Consider the following 14,961-nt stretch of genomic DNA (forward strand, 5'->3'; position numbering starts at 1 on the left):
GTTTTCTTATGATATTGTGCATATGACACCAGTGGTATAGTAGGAGCTTTGCATGTCTCCTAGTTCAGCCTAAGCTGCTCTGCTAGCTACCTTTCTATCAGCCTAAGCTGCTAGACACCTCTTCTACACTAATAAGGGATAACTGGACCTGTTACAGAGTGTAAGTACCCCTTGGTACCCACTACAAGCCAGGCCAGCCTCCTACATCACGTCACTGGATAAATGTAGGATATCAAAAGCTGCATAACTCCCAGCATGACCAAGTCACATAAGTGGGACTATCTGCAAACTGTCTTTTTAAATAAATACTTTGGATTATATGACTGGCGTCTTATCTGTGCATTTGTGTATTACAATTGCTAAATACAGAGATCGCAGTGCTACAGAAGAGCATCTTCCTCATTTAGTCCAACCAGGATCAGCATACGGCAAGGTGAGCTCGAGGTCTGGCATCCAGTCCTAGAGCTTCTTACTAGTCATTGCTTATTGGTTGCGCTCCTTAAACACCTACTTTTTTAAAGGGGACATTGAAGTAGATCTGTATCTATAGGCTAAGTTCCACATTGTGTAACAAGTAAATTCTTTCTCCGGTTCCAGCTCTCTGTTTACCCAGATTGTGTAATCCTAAACCATTTTTTTTATCTGTGTTTCTTATTCTTTTGAGCAGCCAGTTTGAGAACACAACAAAGTAATTCTGTTCAGGAGGTGCCCAATACATATGTTCACATATAAGAAAACGTGACAGTGTATACAGTTCACATGACAAACTGATTTTTTTGTGGTTTCCTCAATGGAACGTCATCTGACACACAGCTGTAGTATGTATTTAGGTATGTATATGGTATTTCTTCAGTACAATTATAACCAAAATATAGCAGAGAGCAGCGTATGGTCAAAGGTAAGCTTACAGTGAATGAGTAATGGGAGAGGACCCTAAGTTGTGGATGGTTGATGCATTGGTGATTAGTGTCCCTTTAAAAAAGCAAGTCTTCAACTCTTTCCTAACTTGGGGCAGTGTTTGTGTGGTCCCGATGGATACGGGATGTCGTTCAAGATCCTGGGTAAGTGGATGGAAAAGACCTGTTTTGTTATCTTTTTTTTTACACTTAGCCTGCAGTCTAATGATGTCTTGGCTGTTGGTGGAGCCAATGTATTTCCATCAGGATGAGGGTGATGTGTACATATTTCTTCAGGACCTGGATGAGAATGATGCTTGTAGGATGGCCCTAATGGGTGCCGCTGTGGAATCCGAAAGGCCATTGAGTAGGGAATTACTATTGTTGAGATGTGAGAGTGGGAAGCCTTGAGCTGAAGTTCTAAGTCTCTAACAGGCAATAATGGTTTCACTTTCTTTGGAAGAGAGCTGGTAGCAGCTGTCTTTATTTTTTCAGCTGCAGTTTCTTAAGGGAGAGGCTAGTGTGCAAGGTGAATCCAACTTAATTTGGCATTTGGTGAGTGTTGTAGATCAAGGTTCATCCCATCGAGCCAGGTTTGTACTGTATCTTATTTTTTGGGGGGGGCAAATAGGAGTTCTGTCTTGGTTGAGTTGAGCTTCAGGTAGGGTCTTGGTGTCCAGGCCTGGCTGATGTGCTAGTAGTGTTTAAGGCATTGGATGTCTAAAGCAGCACAGACTTAGACGTAGATTTGGGTACCGTTGGTATATTGCTGAATTTTGATGCTGTTATTTGTGAGCATAGTGCCTCCATGTACAGTTTGAAGGTTTCAAGAGACAATATGGAAACCTGGGGATTCCACTCCCAATGGAGATATTTTGTGACCTCGTGGTGCCCAGGTGAACAAACTGGTGTCAGTTGAATGGGTAGAAGTTGAACCAGTGAAGGACATCTGCTGGTTAATCTCATTTGTGACTCGAGTGGGGAGGTGGACTGTGTCAGAAGCATCTTATCACGAGACAGGGGGTCATCTTCAGCTGTGGTTAGTACGGTCTTCTCTACGATGTGTAAGTTGACTGTCTCTGTGAGCCATTCTGGAGATGAATAGCATTGATGTGATCTCAGAGTTGAATACGTTTATTTATCTTAATGGTATGACTGGTTAAGATGACAGTGGTACACTCCTGCCCCAACCATTAACATGCAGAAAACTATCTTTTGTCTTGGATGCAAATGCAGCATAGTTAAGCACATCAACCAGACTGTAAAAATGTGTCTGTATTGTGTGCCCCTCCATCCCCATGCTGGACCTCTTCTGCTGGAAATATGGGGCACAATTTGACAGCTTGTTCACGTTTCTATTCCACATTTTCAATAAATATCACACTGATTATATGTATGTAGCTAATACTCAAAAGTAGTTGGCGACCAAAACAATTTGCCTAATCTGCATTGTGATTGCATGTAATAAGAAAACAAGAGACTGTTTTTGTCACCCCTTCCCCATTTAAAACTGAAGGTTTGTGTAATGTGTTAGCCGTTGGTCAGTTACATTTATGCTTTTTTACTCCTAGTCTTGGACCTTTGGTTAGTAAAGTGAAGGAGTACCAAGTTGAGACAATAGTGGATACTCTATGTACAAACATGCTCTCGGATAAGGAACAGCTGCGAGATATTTCAAGCATCGGCCTCAAAACAGTGATTGGAGAACTCCCTCCAGCTTCCAGTGGTAAGTAATATTGATAAGGTTGTTCTTTGTATTTGAAGTCTTCATATTGTTTATAAAACCTAAATTAAAATCCACATCTAGGCAATAATGTGCACACATTTCTTTGTGTACAGCAGTTAAGAGCTCCTTTCTGAGAAATAACTGTTTCCAACTTGATCTAAAGTTGAAGAAAACCTCCTGTAACTCACATTTTGCTCGAAGAGGGCACTTGCATAAATGTATTTTAATAACTCCTGATCTAACTGTAATGCAGCTTTCGCTGGCAGGCATAATGAAGCGGGCCACGGGAAAAACCCCAAAATCAAAAGTTTAACTGCCTTTTTTATTTGTTACCAAATATGTTGCAGTAACAGCAGTATATGCCATGAGTTTTCCACTCCTTCCTCGCTTCTATGACTTTACCACTGTTATTTCTTAGATCAGTTTTCTGTCTGTCTTCATAGGGATGCCTTCAGGGCGATCCTTAAAAATAGAGGTGCTCATCTCATGTCAGTTGATCAACTCTGCCAAAGACTCACTAGAACTGTCCATACAGGCAATGCCTAGTGATAGTCCCACCGTGGTTGTTGTGGGACCACCTGTTGTATTTATGCTTCAATGGTATCCTGTATCCTTATAGCGTTGTATGCCAGATTAAACATGAGAACACTTCAGGAGTACCTGAAGGGTCAACAATGAGAGCGAATGGAAGACAGTGAATTTTTTTTTACTTGCAAGCAGCTCAGTAGTTGTTCACATGTTGGTGTCACAGGAAGAACTTGCTGAGGGTAACCCTTCCAATAGTACTGTCCTCAGCTAGTTGAGATGGCCACTTCTTAGCAGGTTCCGACTGCTTGCACAAAGCAACATAAATATGCTTTAAGGGGGAGTAGTTAATTTAGCTCTCAAATCTGCCTGCTCTTTTATTGGAGAGGGGGCATTTTTTATTCAGACAGTGTAGCACAGAAACAGTCGGATATAGAAGGGATGCTTCAAGTACTTGGCACTGTCTTTTGTAAGGAAATAACCACATCATACTGATGCACATCTGAGACTGTCAAACCAGCAAAACAGATCTGCAAAATAGACATCTCTTGTATGTGCTGAACAATCAAGTGGTTGAGGAAGTATTTTCTTAATGGAGATACTGGATATCAACCTATTTTCAACTGCAAAAAGAAATTGGGAAATGTATTGACGTTGTGTCCAGGTTCCTGGAGACTCTCCTCAAGAAATTCCACTTCAATCAACTTGTCAAGATTACATCTGTATGGTGTCTACACCAATTCATCTTCTCTGAATGATTATTTTCATCACTGCTGATAATCCATGCCAGTAGCAGTATCCAGACCTTTAACTCCCGTCCAGAAACCTTGCAGAACTCTTCATGTAGGCATGGTCTTGCAGTGCAGCCTTGCACCTTTAAGTGTGATATATTAGTTCTTCGATATCTTAAATAAGAACTAGTGTTCTTGAGAGACAATTCATTTCCATTTCACAAAAACATTGCACATCGTTTGCTTTTAGTTTTTTTAGAGAGTCTGTGTAATGAAATGACTAGAGACAGAGCTATCTTACTTATTATATTTGTCTCATTCTGACCTTCACTTTACATCTGTGAAAGTACAATTGATTTGATTCACTGTTTTCACTGCATTTCACGAGTCTTTCTGTGGCATTGTTTTTCTTTATTCCATTAATTTCGTGAATGGCCTTTTGTGAGGGCATCCATCCTGTAAGTGTATCTTGATCATCCCTCATATCGCCCAAACCTTTAAATAAATATTGTCTTGTTGAAACTGAGGATGTATAGATTCTGTGGTTGAAGCTGTGTGGAAATCTGACCTGCATCATATATCACGGAAGGTAGCTTTTCTAGCAGCTATCCTAAATGTACAGCTCTAGGTTACACTAAGACAATCTCACAGTATCTCCCCCCCCCCCCCTTCTCAAATCCTTCATTTGTTTGCTCCCTCAACATTTGCATGGTCAGTCTTGCCGTCTGGATTGAGGGAAGCTCTCGTACTGGTACTTTTTGGAAACTGCAGTAAAGGTTTTTTTTTTGTTTTTTTTTTTCACACTTCTACTAAATCTGCTGCTGCTTGGATTCAGAACAAATATAATCATCCTTTTCTACTGTCAAATCCCGACAAAACTGCCATTGTAGCCAAAGGAGAAAATATCATGCTGCAGCGCCAGCTTCTACCAAACTTGGTGAGAAGGAGAGTAAACAGGTTGGCAGCATTGGTGCGATAGGTTTGTGGGACGGTGGCTGCTGCAATGAATGCTGTCAGTCACTGCTTTACAAGACCTGTGTAAGAAGTGCTTGACTGACACACTGCAAACTTTCAATGAAGAGGTTCACATTGAAGACAGTATATTTCATTCAAATCTTGCATGTAGGAATGATTGTTTACAACCAGGTTATTAGCACCACTGCAGACTTCTCAGAACTTGCAGCTCCTGCATGTTGCCATGGCCTGCTAGTTCAGCGCACCTCTTGACTTAGTCTCGCGGCCTCAAGCTTGAAGCACAACAAAAATACCCATTGCAGAAATCTGTAAATAGGTCATGTGGAGAACTGTTCATTCATTTACAAGGCTCTAGATTCTAACTCCATTGCTGAAGTGGAGCAGGCTTCCTAGCGGAACCAAATGGACAGAGTGGTATGTTACTCTTCCTTTCTCTGCTTTTCAGTGGATAGGCTTGCCGTGTGCTTACCACTATCAAAGAATAAGCGTTAGTACTGTTAACACTAAGAAGATCCCATGAAGGAGTAGGAAAGGTTCCTTGCCTCATTTAAGTTCTCCTCCTCCTCCTCATTGGTCCTCATAAGATATCCTATCAGCTTCCTGGAGAGAAGGGTGAAAAACTACCTGTTAAGCTCAGAATTGAGCTAATTGCCACTGGCATGACTTTTTTTTTTCTTTTTAAATATAATTTTTAGTTCTCATAGCGTCTCGAGTGAGTTTGTACTCAAGCTGTTACCAACTCAAATGCTCAAACAATTTAGTCAAGAACCAGTGCACTCTTTACCGGCGAGAGTACCATTTTACTATGATTATCAGTGCAGGTGTGATCATTGGATGTTCTTTTCTCCAATCAAGTTTGTGATTGCTTCCCAGATGGAGAATTCTCAAGAATTACCTCTATTACGCTGTTATTTTTTAACAATGCATGTACATATACTACTGATCTCCACCAGTCAATCCTCAAAGGAGACTCCCACTGTTACCACTTTCTACTTATCTCCCTTCTTGCTTATAAAATCAGGTGAAACAGCAATTTCTTGTGTTCCACATGCTTCAAGCCCATCTCATTCGCTTCCCCGTTGGGCTTACCTCCACTATCCATCGCAGAATGTTGGAAATCATCTTACCCACTTGTTGCCAGAACTGGGGCAGTTTTGGACAATTGACAAACATGTGAATATTATCCCCCTCCTGGCTCTTGCATCTTCTACACCTGGAGTCCCTGCTTTTGCTGACCTTTGCAAGCTTCTGGGAGTCCAGTAGACTTTGTTGAGAGTGAAGAGATGATTCCTTTTGAGTGTGGCAGATTTTAACTGTCAAATATAACTACTTAAGATACTTGCCGAAGTTCCTATAACTCCTCTTGGGGCAGGTGTCCTTTCCACACTTGGTACGCTGGGCTCACATTTCCCTTGCTGCCTTTAACAGGTGTGGGTTCCACTTAGCCACTTTCGTCTTCCTCGTGTGGGATCCTGCAGCTCCATTTCTATGATGTTAGGCTTGCAATTGATCCAGTCTTGAGTCTTTTAACATGTAGAGAGCTGGTAATATTAAAATCTTGACATGCCATATTTTACAAGCACCCTCCAGCCATCCCTTGTCAATAGCCTATCCCCTTCAATTAGCTGCCTCCATCCCACAATCCTAGAATATCTCAAGTGGCCAGCTAAGCAATCCATCAAATACTCCGGGGTTCCTTGGGAGTCCCAAATCGGTGACATATAATTATAGTATGGCATCCTTAGTAGTACTCTGTAAACATACCACAATCTAAAAGTGGATCTTAAACATTTCAGTCTTACTTTTAAAAAGACCTTTGGGGCCGGAGTTGTGTAGGAATTCCTTTTTCATTTGACTTTCTAGCATGGTTTTTTATATTGTCCTCACAAATGTCTCATCTGGGCGAGAGAACAACGTTCTCCATTTCTTTATTTGAAATGCCTGGTAATAGACCGGAGTGTCAAGGAGAACTACACCACCCTTATTTAGTCTTTTTCTAAGCTTCTTCCATGATAGCTGAATACCTCTGTAGGCCCACGTAAATGAGGTTATTCTCCCTTGAATCTTGGCTAAAGCTTTCTTAAAAGTGAGAGGAATGTTGTCAAATAAATAAGTGAGTTGGTGCAAGATTGTCACCTTCACTAGGATAACTCGACCTTAGACTTGCATAGATAGTCTTCTACTTCCTCATCGATTTCCTTGCTCATCCTTTCTACACTTCCTTTAGGAAGTCTTGAACTGTGTTTATCACCAGATAACTTATGGCCTCTTTACTGACACTCCCTTACCACTCTAAATTCCATAACATAACCTCCGCCTTGGACATGTTGACCTTATCCAGAAAATCTCTGTGGGAGAGCTTTGTTAATGTCCGAGGTATGTATCATTTGGTTGTTCGCATAAATCGCAACCTTTATAACTGTCTCCGTGCATAAGAATGCATGCATTTATTCAGCCTTAGACTTTGGGCAATCATTGCAACAAATAAAGCAAACAGTAGCTGGGATCGAGGGCAACCCTGCCTGGTCACTCATGATTTTTAACCACTGAAGCTAGAGGCCCATTCACCAGTACCCTCGCAATTGGGGAGGTACAGATCTTCCGCAGTACTTCACAAAATATTCCTCGAAACCCCAGGTGCTTGAGTACCAGCATGAGATACTCCCTGTTAACCTGATCACAGGGTTTGAGTGCATCAAAAGTGAGAATAGCCAGAGGAAGCGAGTGTGCGGTTGATATATCTGTGGTTCCAATCATACTGTGTTTTAATTCCATCAGATACCTTCCCAGTAAAAAAAAAAAAAAAAAAACTTTTGGTCCTGGTGTATCACACTACCTACTACTTTACTTAGTCGGCGGGCTAAAATGCTCATGAAAACCTTATAACTGCAGCTTAATAATTAAATAGGTCTGTTTGACTGACTTTCACAAGGGATTTTGCCTGGCTTTAAAAATAGGGAAATGGTTGCTGCTCTACAAGTTGGTGGTAATGGAGAATCCCATATCAATACTGAGTTATCCAGGTGGAGATCATAGTGTCCGTTAAGACAGTATAAATTTCATTTGGGATCCTGTCTGCCCCAGCTTCTTTCTCTCTCTAATATCTTGATTGCTGTAAGTACATCTGACCCACTTACTTCATGATTTAAAAATGTCTGCCGCTCCAGAGAGCGAAGGCTGCCCCTTAGCCTCTAGCCAGTCACTGACTTGTGATAAATCTAGGGTGCAGGCTTCTACGTATAGCTGTTGGAAAAAAATTACAAATACCCCTTCTATCATTTGGTTATCCTCTAGTAGTGTTTTTGTTCTCCCATCCAATATCCCTTTGTTGTAATTCTTACTTCTCTCTTTTAGCCATCTAAGCCAGTAACTTCCCACACCCTTCTCCATACTCAAAGGTCTTTACTCACTTCCTTCTTCTGCATTTCTTTAGCTTTCATTCTTGCCCTTAGTTCTGCTCGACGCTGATAAAGCACGTTCAGCCTTCTCTGGTCCTCTCCTCCATTGTTACAGATTTCAACACCCCTCCAGCTTAGCTATCTCTCTTTCCAAATGGCTCATCTCCTGTCTCTCCTCTATTCGAGGAACCCACTAGACTTTGCAAACTTCCCCTTAGATAGGCTTTAAATGCACCCTACACTAATTCAATTTGAGCTGTTCCTATATTCCATTTAAAGTACTCTTCAGTCCTCCTCTGAATCTCCTCAACCTTTTCATCTTGAAGAAGCTTCCTATGAAGCAATCACCTTGTGGCTTTCCTCTGACCTGACATGGCAATATGCTTAAGTATAGCAGCGTGGTCAGACAGGTGAATTGGGAGGTGTCCTAGCTTTTTAACTTTACCCATCTCCTCATTTTCTAAAAGGAAATAATCAAGCCTTGAGTAGTGGCCATATGTGACACTGATCTATCCAAACAGTTATTTGTAATATTCTTACCATCCTTCTTTTCTGTAGGAAAAAAATCTTGTTGCACCTTAATCTCAGCCAGTAACCCCCCAACCCCTTCCCCACAAATCATCGGCCCTACTCCTCACTACCTCAATGCCTAATTTGGCCCTGACAATAATCGTTAACCCTTTAACACAGAGGTCTTCAAACTTTTTGATGCCGGGACCCCCTCTCAAAATGTTTTAGGTGTAAGGACCCCCTCTGACTAAAATTTCTAGAACCTGGTACCCCTCATCATTGACAATCATAAACGTCTCCAATTCCCACAGCAAATCATTTTTACGGTGAGGAAATAATATTAAACAGTGTTTAGCAAACCAAAGGTCAGTAGTGTGGGGGTGTGGTCAAAGGTGTGGCTAAAAACGAAGGTCCAAATATATGAGGAATTGGCATAGGGCAGTAGCACAAGTCTTCTGGCACTGCCCTACAGCAATATAAAAGGGCAGGAATAGACTGTATTTATGAAATACAGTGCTTTGTCCTTTCCCCTTGTGTTGTGCACAAATTGCTGCCTATCACCAACGAAGGCAGGATTGTTTTGTGCAGAAAGGGGCACCTTCCTGCACAAAAACAATCCAGAGAGGCGTTTTCCTCTTTCTATGTGTGCGGCAGAATACAACACACATGGAAAGAGGAAAAACGAGGAGAAATTAAAACATTTCTCCTCATTATGCCTGCTCTGGGGAGGCGTACAGTTTTGGCACTGCTCCAGTTTACGTGATTTTGTAAATCTGGGGCAGCGTCAAAATCCATTGGTGTTGCGTGGGAACACCCACTACAATGACCATGGAAGGCCTCCTTGTCGCAGAGTAAGGCAACGCAGCGGCTTGCACTGCTTTGACGTACTCCATATCTATAAGACCATTCAAAGCCACTCAGGGTGGCTGTGCGTCACCTCATACGTATGATTGAGAGGCTTGTGTCGTCGGAGTGTCATTAAAAGTGATGCTCTGACAGTGCAAGCCTCTCATAAATAAGTCTCAAAATATTCTGTAAGGTTTTTTTTTTTTTTTTTAAGTCGTTCACCATCAGGAAGCTACATGTCAAATAACAGCCAACTTAAATGAGATGCACTGTAGTGCATTATGAAACCTCTATTAGTTAGTGCACTGCAGAGGTCTCTGGGTATCCGAAGAGCAACAGAATTAAATCTTGTTCGGTGCAGTGGAAAATAGCAACTTGTGTATTTTTAGCGCCACAAGGTCACAGCCTGTGACAGAAAGCACTGTGAATATGTAAGCATTATTTTATACTTGCATTACACACAGTATAAGATAGGCCACAACAAAAAGGTTTAAGATAAAACGGTGCTTCCAAAATGTAGATTTAATTAATATCAGAGCATATGTAATGATATATTTAATAGCTGTCCCTTCAACACCTCCAGGTGAAGTAAGCGCTATATAAATAAAATTACAATTAAAATCACACACTTCACAGTACAGTTGTTCACTCTGCACTACCACTCATAAAGAGTAAATGTTTGTCATAATAAAGCTTTGAGTGACTCAATCATTTAATGCCAAGAACCGGCACCCAAGCATCCTTTACAGTCGCAGAGCAATTCATTCAGAAAGCAGGCACCCTGGCACGAAAGCGTTTTTAGCTGTCTGTGTGGCTTTATTTCACAGCACAGGAGACTCAGTAAATCAAAGTTCAGCTGAAGCATTTTAATGATGGGACGAAGTGAGGCTGGGGGAAATGTGCGACCCCCTGCCCATGTCTCCGCGGCCCCATGGGGGTCGCGACCCCCAGATTGAAGACCTCTGCTTTAACACAATGTGCTTGATTTATTTTTATTTAAAAAAAAAAAAAGAGAAAGAAAATTGGTGACCATCTGATTAGCCAAACTTTGCTATAGCATCAACTCTCTACATTCTGCCCCTAAAAGGTGAGTCTTGTGCATCAAAATATAGGCATCCTTATTTTTTTTTTAAGTAACCCAGAAATATGGCTTTGCTTTCTTTTAGCCCTAAGGACATTCACATTCAACCATAGTTCCTGCAGAGCTAACCTAATTGCCTAGCTGTTTCCCTCACCTGGTCCCATCCTGACAGACTAGGCCTAAAACCAGCCTTAGGTACCTTATACACCATACAAATATTAGAAGAGGACTTGATCTCCCCCGACTCCCCCCCTATTTCCCCCCCCCACCCCCCCCCCCCAACCTCCACCTGTGGAAACCCTCCCTGCTTGATTTCTAGGCATGAGTTATGCCCCTGTTTAAGCTTCCCCTCTAGGTGATCATTGTCTTACATGCTTACTATAAAGATTCTCCCTCATCTGCTTTTATACTCTGCAAAAATGTGTCAAATTATTTTGGGTCATTGAAATTATGCTTATTATTTTGCATAACCTTTAGTAGATCAATGAACCTGAGCTCCACGCTTGCTGTGCACATTTTCAGCTCCTCCATCTGTTTAGCTACTTCCCACTGTATCTGCAGTTGAATGAGAAATATCTGATCTAATAGTAAAGGGGATGTCTCTGACTTGGGATTTTCCTTTAGGGCCGATGTCAATATCCTCGCCACAGCAAACTACAAGAAGCTAAATAGGATTTTACGGGGTTTCTTCCTTCCTAGTCTTAGTCTAAAAGGATCCCTGTGTACTCCTGGATTTCCTACATGAGATCGACTGCATCAATAACTTGCGGAAGTGCACCTATTGAAAGGTTCACCACAAAGGATTTCAAGTCACCCCCTCCATGCCTTCTGTAATGTTCAGTATTCTAATATTGTTCCTTCTAGCGTTATTCGCCAGCCTCTTAAGCTTCTTGCTAAAACCTTTGCCCTTCTGTTTTCGCCACTAAGTTTCCTTAATGTTAACACAATTTTCTAAACTGAGTTCATATACAGTTCTCTCCTGTGCATCTGTACTTTGTGTCAAGCCGTCTATTTTACCTTTCAGTTTGGTACAGGCCTCCTGAATCTCTCTTTGATTTGTTTCCGAAATGGAAAAGTGTTCCTTTATTTTAACTGAGCTGCCATGTCCTCGGCTCTCTTCTGTTCTTGGAACTGCCTTTTTTGTTGGTCTTGTGTAGATCCACTTCTGAGCACTCCGGGTTCCGCTGATTGCTTACTCCCACATCTGTTCCCATCCCACCTTTAAATCGAGCGTCTTTGGGCTTCCCTCTCTTTTTCTACACTGCTGTTATTAGCTCTATACATTTCTCTCTCAAGGCAAAGAAATCAGCTCAAAATATCCTCTCTTTACTTGACTTAAAGGCTGAATTTCTTTACTTGATTTCACCTTTAAAAAAGGTGTGGATGTAACTTTAATGTTCTTAACCAGTGAGTTTTACAAACTTCTCTGCTGGCGTGTACCACCTCTTCGATATCTTTTATTGTAAGGATCTTGGAGCGCACAGGCATTGACACCTTGTTCTCTCCCACCACTAATCTTACTTGTATGAGGTTCGACGATGTGAGGGAGTATTGTTTTCCAATTACCAGCTTTACCAATCCTATACTGTCGGAGTTGCAGGTGGCTATAGGTCCAGCTTCCTTAAGATACCTCCACTGACCTCATACCCTTTATCAGGACCTGAACGTCTCGCTTCAGTTCCATCAGTTGCCCCCAGGCTTTCAAGCTGCTTCTCCCCCCCCTCAGTGCTCTAGTTCTTTTCAGCCCACTGACCTTGGGGGAGAGCAGCCAATGAGTGATGCCTATATTGTCTTCGCCAGTGTCCCTCCATTTCCTCAACAAGAGACCCCAACACAAACTCTGATTCAGCTGACCGCACTCAGCCTGTGCTTACCCTACCGATTTGCTCCAGAATGACATGTGCAGCCCAATCTGGTGTCCTCTGCTCAGTCCTTCTGCAGCACTAAAGCAGTGCAGCCGGGAGCAGGAGAATAGCCCAGCCCTCTGAGCCAAGAGATTCCATCCTAGGCACCCATCCAGTGGAACCATTTGCTCACTGACCCCCAGAGTCCCGAATGAAGATATAATGAAACTCGATCGTACAATGAAGCATGATGATCATACAGTGGAGTCCTATTTGCTGCCTGTGCCCAGAAGCTTGTGATTATTTACTTCCGAAGGGCCGCCAATTTGTCCCCCAGGATAGTGTATGTTGTGTTCTGCTGGACAATGTTCCACTGGCATGGCTTGATAGGTTATTGATGCATTAGCATTGCTTAAAGCAACAGTTTGGAATTTTCAACTTCTCTTGTCTTCACTCTGACTACATTTTTAAAAACCTAACTGGCTCATAAATATATAATATATACACACATTTGGATCCTGCATGAGTGGGACTGTTTAGTTCTTATGATTTTAATTAAGATTACGCTCTAGGAGAATTAGCACTGCATGTGAGTAGCTTTTACTCCTTGCTGTTGATTATTTGTTTACTTGACTGTTTTCACTCTGCTTACCAGGCAGTGTCGACCATTTTTCTTTTTGATGGCTTCTGAGAACCTTTGTTTTATCTGTTCTAGGCTCTGCATTAGCTGCAAATGTTTGCAAGAAAATCACAGGACGTCTTACAAGTGCTATTGCCAAGCAGGAAGATGTGTCTGTTCAGCTTGAGGCTCTTGACATTATGGCTGATATGTTGTGCAGGTAATATCATTTGGGTATAAACATTGGCTGTTTAATAGTCTGGTTTACCCTGCTTTTCCTCAGGTACATTGGGATTGGGCGTGTGTTGCATTAGAGAAGGACAGTTCTATCTCAAGAGTTTACTTCAGATTCAAAAAAGTGTTTGATTTGTAACCTCTGATTTCTTGTTGACCTATCGGTAACTTATTTCAAAAACAAAATAAAAAATGTTACAATCATTCCCTTCTGAATTGTATCACACCTACCTCGAGTTGACCACCTTTGCTCAGTTAGCTTTTACAGTCTATACAGTCTTTATAGTGTTCATGTTTAACTGCACATAAAAGTTGAAATGGAGAGTTTTTTGTATATTTTAGATGTGAAAACTCTAAAATGCCCAGTTTCATAGTAAACTAATGCAGAGGTCCGCTCCAGCTCGTTGTGCTGTAAATCACCCTTGGCATATATGTTTTTGCGAAGTAGGATCCATTACTGATTTTTTTTTTTTTATCCAGTGCTAGATAAATGTTCTAATGCATTTTAAGTTATGTGGTATAGAGTCTGGGCTAGTATCCCCAGCACACCTTACCTAGTGTTTAAGGTTTGTCAGACTCCCATAAAACCTCTTGGCATGTGTTATCGTTTATCAAAAATATGTTTCAAGTTCGAAATGTTTGGGGCTGCTTGGTTCTCCATTCCCCCATCTCAGTGATTGCCTTTGAAAAGCTGCATTTGAAAAACCTTGGTTAAGAGGGAATGGCCGTGCAGTCAATTTGGTGGGAGCCCCCCCACCTCTCCACCCTCGTCAGTCCAAGCACCCTGTTAACCATCATGCGACTTTTTCAACTTCTACGGTAGTCATGCTACATTGACCTCAAACTGGGAACACCTTCCTGCCTGCGGTCCCAGCCAGCACCCCACCTCCTCCAGGAAATGCGTGCGGGAGCAATACTTTAATCTTTTTCCCTGCCCTCATCTATGATGGAGGTCCCCAGGGCCATGAATGGCTCCAGGATTGGGGTGGGAGGGAATGGAGCCACCCAACTCCCCTCCTTTCTTTGTCATGGGACAGTCCCCGGGGCCTTAAAGCCCTGTAAGGGGACTGGGGGGGAGGGCACATGGGTCCCCACATTTATTTTGTTTTTTTTTTAATCTCGGGGAGGTGGGCCTGGGAGGGGCGGTCCGGTTTAAACCTCTTTACTTTATAAAAGCCCCTCTTCCAAACCCCCCCCCCCCCATCTCATTCCTGTATATTTGTTTTATGTAGCCCCAGAGGGTGGTGTTACCTGGGGCTTTTAAGAGCCCTAGGAGAGGGACCTCATGCATTCCCTAATTTTTTTTTACTTACTTTTTTTTATTATTTTTTTATTATGCATGCCCCCAGGACCTCGCCCACTTGATTGCTAAATGAACAAGCGCTGAATACCAACTTTTTTAAAAAATTCTCTGTGAAATTTGCGAATATTAGCAAATTAATTTCGGTTTGAATTGTAAAAAATAAAAAAAAATTTTTTTTTCCCTGTTGAGGTCCCAGGGCGGCCCAAGGCAGGGGATTTTAGGGTATTGATTCCCTGACCCCTTTTCTTTTGTGTCACTTTTTTCTTTGGGACT

The 14,961-nt window shown here is 42.0% G+C and overlaps 1 protein-coding gene across 1 annotated transcript in view; it reads left to right on the forward strand.

Annotated features, from left to right (window-relative positions):
* Positions 1-14,961, forward strand: part of CAND1 (cullin associated and neddylation dissociated 1) — a 300,273-nt gene that overhangs the window by 47,437 nt on the left and 237,875 nt on the right. The window contains exons 3-4 of the mRNA XM_069229173.1: positions 2,468-2,622; positions 13,248-13,371. Of these exons, the coding sequence (XP_069085274.1) occupies positions 2,468-2,622; positions 13,248-13,371 (279 nt within the window). The remainder of the gene's footprint in view (positions 1-2,467; positions 2,623-13,247; positions 13,372-14,961) is intronic.

Source organism: Pleurodeles waltl, chromosome 4_1, assembly GCF_031143425.1.
Source record: "Pleurodeles waltl isolate 20211129_DDA chromosome 4_1, aPleWal1.hap1.20221129, whole genome shotgun sequence".
Lineage (NCBI taxonomy): Eukaryota > Metazoa > Chordata > Amphibia > Caudata > Salamandridae > Pleurodeles > Pleurodeles waltl.